The sequence below is a fragment of the Salvelinus sp. IW2-2015 genome, unplaced genomic scaffold (genome assembly GCF_002910315.2).
Source record: "Salvelinus sp. IW2-2015 unplaced genomic scaffold, ASM291031v2 Un_scaffold6890, whole genome shotgun sequence".
In the NCBI taxonomy this organism is placed as follows: domain Eukaryota; kingdom Metazoa; phylum Chordata; class Actinopteri; order Salmoniformes; family Salmonidae; genus Salvelinus; species Salvelinus sp. IW2-2015.
This window is the reverse complement of record NW_019948151.1, coordinates 1-8,071: the sequence shown is the minus strand read 5'-3', so window position 1 is coordinate 8,071 and position 8,071 is coordinate 1. Positions and strand designations below refer to the sequence as shown.

The 8,071-nt window shown below is 43.8% G+C and overlaps 1 protein-coding gene across 1 annotated transcript; it reads left to right on the top strand.

Moving 5' to 3' along the window:
• Window positions 1-3,100: 3,100 nt before the first annotated feature.
• Window positions 3,101-5,386, top strand: LOC112079093 (galactose-specific lectin nattectin-like). Its single transcript, XM_070442228.1, has 7 exons — window positions 3,101-3,203; window positions 3,636-3,697; window positions 4,222-4,370; window positions 4,563-4,691; window positions 4,841-4,958; window positions 5,135-5,201; window positions 5,299-5,386. The coding sequence occupies exons 1-7, from the start codon at window positions 3,196-3,198 to the stop codon at window positions 5,384-5,386; spliced, it is 621 nt and encodes a 206-aa protein (XP_070298329.1). The 5' UTR covers window positions 3,101-3,195.
• Window positions 5,387-8,071: the final 2,685 nt, after the last annotated feature.

Below are 8,071 nucleotides of genomic sequence, written 5' to 3'. Positions count from 1 at the left end.
TTCTAGTCTGTCAGAACAGGAGATGTGTTGTTGATGTAATTCTAGTCTGTCAGAACAGGAGATGTGTTGTTGATGTGATTCTAGTCTGTCAGAACAGGAGATGTGTTGTTAGAACTGCAGGTTGTTGATGTGATTCTAGTCTGTCAGAACAGGAGATGTGTTGTTAGAACTGGCAGGTTGTTGATGTGATTCTAGTCTGTCAGAACAGGAGATGTGTTTGTTAGAACTAGCAGTTGTTGATGTGATTCTAGTCTGTCAGAACAGGAGATGTGTTGTTGCTGTGATTCTAGTCTGTCAGAACAGGAGATGTGTTGTTGATGTGATTCTAGTCTGTCAGAGCAGGAGATGTGTTGTTAGAACTAGCAGGTTGTTGATGTGATTCTAGTCTGTCAGAACAGGAGATGTGTTGTTTGATGTGATTCTAGTCTGTCAGAGCAGAGAGATGTGTTGTTAGAATAAAGGTTGTTGATGTGATCTAGTCTGTCAGAACAGGAGATGTGTTGTTGATGTGATTCTAGTCTGTCAGACAGGAGATGTGTTGTTGATGTGATTCTAGTCTGTCAGAACAGGAGATGTGTTGTTGATGTGATTCCTAGTCTGTCAGAACAGGAGATGTGTTGTTAGAACTGGCAGGTTGTTGATGTGATTCTAGTCTGTCAGAACAGGAGATGTGTTGTTAGAACTGGCAGGTTGTTGATGTGATTCTAGTCTGTCAGAACAGGAGATGTGTTGTTTAGAACTAGCAGGTTGTTGATGTGATTCTAGTCTGTCAGAACAGGAGATGTGTTGTTGTGATGTGATTCTAGTCTGTCAGAACAGGAGATGTGTTGTTTGATGTAATTCTAGTCTGTCAGAACAGGAGATGTGTTGTTGATGTGATTCTAGTCTGTCAGAACAGGAGATGTGTTGTTAGAATGGCAGGTTGTTGATGTGATTCTAGTCTGTCAGAACAGGAGATGTGTTGTTAGACTGGCAGTTGTTGATGTGATTCTAGTCTGTCAGAACAGGAGATGTGTTGTTAGAACTAGCAGGTTGTTGATGTGATTCTAGTCTGTCAGAACAGGAGATGTGTTGCTGCTGTGATTCTAGTCTGTCAGAACAGGAGATGTGTTGTTGATGTGATTCTAGTTCTGTCAGAGCAGGAGATGTGTTTAGAACTAGCAGGTTGTTGATGTGATTCTAGTCTGTCAGAACAGGAGAGTGTGTTGTTGATGTGATTCTAGTCTGTCAGAGCAGGAGATGTGTTGTTAGAACTAGCAGGTTGTTGATGTGATCTCTAGTCTGTCAGAACAGGAGATGTGTTGTTGATGTGATTCTAGTCTGTCAGAACAGGAGATGTGTTGTTGATGTGATTCTAGTCTGTCAGAACAGGAGATGTGTTGTTGATGTGATTCTAGTCTGTCAGAACAGGAGATGTGTTGTTGATGATTGTTGATGTGATTCTAGTCTGTCAGAACAGGAGATGTGTTGTTGATGCAGTTGTATTGATCTAGTCTGTCAGAACAGGAGATGTGTTGTTGAATAGAGGTTGTTGATGTGATTCTAGTTGTCAGACAGGAGATGTGTTTTGCTGTGATTCTAGTCTGTCAGAACAGGAGTGTGTTGTTGATGTGATTCTAGTCTGTCAGACAGGAGATGTGTTTGTTGAACTAGCAGGTTGTTGATGTGATTCTAGTCTGTCAGAACAGGAGATGTGTTGTTGATGTGATTCTAGTCTGTCAGAACAGGAGATGTGTTGTTGTGTGATTCTAGTCTGTCAGAACAGGAGATGTGTTGTTGATGTGATTCTAGTCTGTCAGAACAGGAGATGTGTTGTTGATGTGATTCTAGTCTGTCAGAACAGGAGATGTGTTGTTGATGTGATTTCTAGTCTGTCAGAACAGGAGATGTGTTGTTGATGTGATTCTAGTCTGTCAGAACAGGAGATGTGTTGTTGATGTGATTCTAGTCTGTCAGAACAGAGATGTGTTGTTGATGTGATTCTAGTCTGTCAGAACAGGAGATGTGTTGTGATGTGATTCTAGTCTGTCAGAACAGGAGATGTGTTGTGATGTGATTCTAGTCTGTCAGAACAGGAGATGTGTTTGTTGATGTGATTCTAGTCTGTCAGAACAGGATGTGTTGTTGATGTGATTCTAGTCTGTCAGAGCAAAGGCGATGTGTTGTTTGGATGTGATTCTAGTCTGTCAAGAACAGGAGATGTGTTGTTGATGTGATTCTAGTCTGTCAGAACAGGAGATGTGTTGTTGATGTGATTCTAGTCTGTCAGAACAGGAGATGTGTGTTGATGTGATTCTAGTCTGTCAGAACAGGAGATGTGTTGTTGATGTGATTCTAGTCTGTAGAACAGGAGATGTTGTTGATGTGATTCTAGTCTGTCAGAACAGGAGATGTGTTGTTGATGTGATTCTAGTCTGTCAGAACAGGAGATGTGTTGTGATGTGATTCTAGTCTGTCAGAACAGGAGATGTGTTGTTGATGTGATTCTAGTCTGTCAGAACAGGAGATGTGTTGTTGATGTGATTCTAGTCTGTCAAGACAGGGATGTGTTGTTGATGTTGATTTCTAGTCTGTCAGAACAGGAGATGTGTGTTGATGTGATTCTAGTCTGTCAGAGCAGGGATGTGTTGTTGATGTGATTCTAGTCTGTCAGAACAGGAGATGTGTTGTTAGATGTGTATTGTTCTAGTCTGTCCAGAGCAGGAGATGTGTTGTTGATGTGATTCTAGTCTGTCAGAACAGGAGATGTGTTGTTGATGTGATTCTAGTCTGTCAGAGCAGGAGATGTTGTTGTTGATGTGATTCTAGTCTGTTCAGAACAGGAGATGTGTTGTTGATGTGATCTAGTCTGTCAGAACAGGAGATGTGTTGTTAGAACTAGCAGGTTGTTTGATGTGACTCTCATCTGACTGATAATGAGAGTGGGGCCGGAACTGCAGGCCTTTAGGACACACCCACTAGTGTAGAGCGGAGGACATGCCTGGTTGCTGTTCTGCAGTACCTTATGCTTTCCTCATCTCTTCCCCTCACGTCATCTCATTTCACTCCTCCTCCTCCTCCTCAACAGTGACTAATCCAAGCCAGAAGCAGGTAGAAAAGAGCAGACGTTCTGAGCTATCCTACCCAGACCAAGCTACTGCTACTACTGTCACTGTGTTACTGGCCAGCTCAGGTACTCTCAACATTCTCTGATTCATGTACAGGTAATGTACTACGTTACAGATGGAGCTGCTCTCTTATGTTATGTTACGTTATGTCTTGTTATGTCATGTTAACTTATGTCACTTAAAAGTTCATTTGTTTTTTTGTTATGCGATGTCATTTTAAATGAAGTTATGTTAATGGAATAATTTAAGATTCTTGCACAATGACTTGAAGTCTACAGGTACATTAGCAATGCTACCGTACCTGTAGACTTCATCGTTGCGCTAATAATAGTTAGCATTGGCTCACAAAATAACCACTACCTTCCTTCATACTGCACGCAGAGACATTAAAATGGCATCCAGGAGTTCATCTGACTCTGAGTAAGTAGAGCAAGGATGCCAGAATCTCTCATGATCCCTTCAACACTTTATTAAAAGTTATTAATTACGAAGTTATGTTGTTATGTAATGTCATGGTTACCTCCGTAGATCGGTTGGCAGGATGTCTCTGCTGCTGGGTTGTGTAGTGATGGCTCTGCACCTTGCAACAGGTAAATATGAAACTTGAAATCAAACTTGAAATCAAACTGTGTGTGTAAACAGTTGAATTCAATGATTTGTCAAACCGATTAAACAATTCCATCTTTGCTTTGTTAGACAGGTATCTCTTTATCTACAATATAGCAGGTGGTGTAAAGCCATAACACATAGGTTTTTCCAGCATCAGACTACGATTGATAATGTCAAAGGCCGCACTGAAGTCTAACAAAACAGCTCCCACAATATTTTTATCATCAATTTATCTCAGCCAATCATCAGTCATTTCTGACAGTGCTGTGCTTGTTGAATGTCCTTCCCTATAAGCGTGATGAAAGTCTGTCGTCAATTTGTTTACTGTAAAATTGCATTGTATCTGCTCAAACACAGCTCAAAATGCTATAAAGTATTTGAGGTGCTACTTGATCCAGCTTAGTTTGCACTTTCGGGATTATTCCAGTAATTGCTTCCAATGTACCAGGTAAACTAAGTCAAGCACAGCTCTTGAACAGTACATACTGTCTGTGTGTTGTTCCAGGGCTGGATGCTGCCTCGGGGGTGGTGRACACTACAGAGGAGGAGGTGGAAGGGGTGGACTCCCAGTCACCATGCCCAGCCGGGTGGCATCAGAATGAGCATCGCTGCTTCTCCTTCTACCCCGTCTGGGCCACCTGGGCCACTGCAGAGGTAACACTTGTAATTGGGAGAGACTAATTTCTAATTACTAAACTATTTCACAACCATTGATACTTCAAGACTAGCAAGCAGACATTTACTTCAGGAAATGTCAATTTCTAGCTAGCGTTGATCTTTGCTCCCTGAGGTACTGCCCGGGCTTTAGCTCAGCGGGCTAACAGTGTTCTCTGACTGTCCCTCCAGTTGTACTGCTCCCAGCACAGAGGGAACCTGGTGTCGGTTCACAGCCCGGGTCAACAGGTGTTTGTCCAGGATCTGGTGAGGAGACACACAGACCAGCCGGTCTGGATAGGAGGCTACGATGCAGCTCAGGTAAACTGGGTCAAACATTTGGCAGTCAGTCAGTCTGTCAATCAATCTGTCAAATGTCTACAGGTTACAGAGGCAAAAGCTCAACGTACTTTCTGTTTAAAAACAATGAAGTGGTTTCAATCCATTAATCAATGTTTTCCTGTGAAAAGGAGGGGATGTGGCTGTGGAGTGACGGCTCAGCTGTTGATGGTTTTAACTGGGAGGAGGAGGAGCCCAGTAACTCTGGACAGGGGGAGAACTGTATGGAGCTAGAGCTACACACTGGAGGTACACACAACACACACACACACACACCTACCACTCACTCACTCACACTCACTCACTCACTCACTCACTCACTCACTCACTCACTCACTCCACTCACTCACTCACTCACTCACTCACCACTCACTCTGAGCACATTGAAATAACTGAGGTGTGATTTGTTGTTGCCTTGACAACAGGTGGTCGGGGCTGGAATGACGTGTCTTGTGGAGAGCTGAGGTTCTATGTGTGTTCTATGGAGCCCAGGTAGCAGGCTAACACTGTCTTGTATCTGACATGTTTATACAGAGACCATATTAACACTTAATTAAATTCATGTATTTTTTTTTTCATTTTCTTGTAGATCTGGTTTAGCAGTAATGCCAAGTCAGAAGCAAACACACGAGAGAGGTAGGAATGTCTTGGCTATTGCTAGGCTAGACAATAGTTAATGTTGTTACAGGTGCAACTCCTTGTTGAATGGCTCTGACATTTAGAAGAAGACAGCTATCTGATCATTAATGATCAAAATTCAAACTTTAAAATGTGTTGACCGGTCTGGAATTGTTTTTAAACTATTAAACTTTTTGTCTTCGTAGAAAACCATTTCCTATTTAATGGGATATCTTCAACATTCTAAATCTCCCTTTATCAAATTCCCATTTTAAAATGACTTCCAACATTCTATTCACTCTAAACAATGTGATTTTGACACGAATCAGCTATCAGCTATTTTAACCACTTCCCCAGTAGCTCGACAAAACCAAGAGCATATTATTAGTCTACTCTGCTATTCAAATCTAAAATCACAACAGAAATAACTTCTACCAAATCAACTATACAGCTGTTTTGGTAACTGCATCAACTAATTTAATGTAGCTAACTTCCCACTGTTGAATTAACTGCCAATAGAACTAGTTTAATGTAGCTAACTTCCACTGTTGAATTAACTGCCATAGAACTAGTTTAATGTAGCTAACTTCCCACTGTTGAATTAACTACCATAGAACTAGTTTAATGTAGCTAACTTCCCATGTTGAATTAACTACCATAGAACTAGTTTAATGTAGCTAACTTCCCACTGTTGAATTAACTACCATAGCTACATTAAACTAGTTCTAGGGAGGAGACTCTGGCAGCTCGAGGGCTCTGGCAGCTGGAAGGAGGGAGACTCTGGCAGCTCCGGACAGGAGGGAGACTCTGGCAGCTCCGACAGGAGGGAGACTCTGGAGCTCCGGACAGGAGGAGACTCTGGCAGCTCCGGACAGTGAGGGAGACTCTGGCAGCTCCGGACAGGAGGGAGACTCTGGCAGCTACGGACTGGGGATCGTCGCTGGAGGCTCCGGACTGAAGGGCGTCACTGTGGTAGAGAGACAAACAGGAGGCTTCGTGCCATGGATCATCACTGGAGGCTTTGTGCATGGATCATCACTGGAGGCTTTGTGCCATGGATCATCCTGGAGGCTTTGTGCCTGGATCATCATGGAGGCTTTGTGCCATGGATCATCAACTGGAGGCTTCGTGCCATGGATCATCACTGGAGGCTTTGTGCCCTGGATCATCACTGAGTGGAGAGACACAACAGGAGGCCTGGCTCTGGGAGAAGGCACAGGACTCACCAGGCTGGTGAGACATGCAGGAGGGTTAGGGATTTGCACAGGCACAGGACTCACCAGGCTGGGGAGACAGGCAGTAGCCTTTCCTTGGCCGAGGCACCGGATACACTGGGCCGTGGAGGCGCACTGGAGATCTCGAGCTAAGAGGCCTGCACAACCTCCTGGCTGGATGGTGACTTTGGCCCGGCACGTACGGGGCGCAGGCACAGGACGCACTGGGCTGTGCAGACGCACTGGAGACACAGTGTGCAGAGCCGGCGCAGGATATCCTGGGCCGTAGAGACGTCCTGGAGGTCTGGAGAGCAGGGTGGCACACTCCGTCCTGGCTCGATGCCCACTCTAGCCCGGGCCGATGCGAGGAGCTGGGATACAGCGCACCGGGCTAAGAACACGTACTGGAGAACACCGTTCGCTCCACTGCATAACACGGTGCCGCCACCGGTAAAAGCACGGGGAGTTGGCTCAGGTCTCCGACCTGACTCCACCAATCTAACCCGTGTGCCCCTCCCAAATAATTCTGTGGCTGCCTCTCGTGCACGTTTCCTCGAGCCAAAACAGGGGGACTCATAACAGTCCGGAGAAAACCCACGCACCGAAACATTTCAACATAAGAAGGTGCTCAGAGCAACAACAAAACAGAAAACAACTACCCACAAAACCCAGGTGTGAAAAGGCTACCTAAGTATGGTTCTCAATCAGAGACAACGATAGACAGCTGCCCCTGATTGAGAACCACACCCGGCCAAACACAAAGAAATACAAAAACAGTGAACACAAAACATAGAATGCCCAGCCCAACTCAGCCCTGACCAAACCAAAATAGAGACATAAAAAGAATCTCTAAGGTCAGGGGTAACAGAATTGAGGAAACAATTTACACACAGTGCTAATGGACTAATCCCTCTGTGGTTCAATGTGATTTCAGGGTCCTTTTTGGAGGATTTGGGGATAGCTTGATTATGGATATGTACTATACAGAAGGAATAATGACAATCTCAAAACAAGCATGGAAGAGTTCAAATAATATTTGGAAAAGTATTTGGGAATTAGGACATATTTCACAATAATTGATGCAAAAATAAATGTATTGTTCCGATATCATTACAACAGGTGTACTGTAATCAAACGAGACAAATTAAATGAAGAAAGAAACAAGGTTTAGCAGGTACTAGTTAGCATCAAGCCTGTCTGGAGCAACTGGCCATAGGTTCTCATCCACATCACAGTAAATGTCCTCATTGTTCATGCACCTGGTGGAAAAACGTTTTGGAATGGCAAATACAAGCCTGACATAGTTTTTTATTATTTTCTATTCATTGCATGTCTTCACTATTATTCTTCAATGTATGACTAAAATAAAAACCCTGGAATGAGTAGGTGTGTCTAAACGTTTGACTAGTACTGTAGTTCTGGATTGATGTCAGTGCATGTCTCATCCTTGGCCTGGGGGAGCGGTATGCTCACGGGGATGGCCATCTTACATCTTCCACCTGTATTGGAATCATTACATCTCTCATCAAA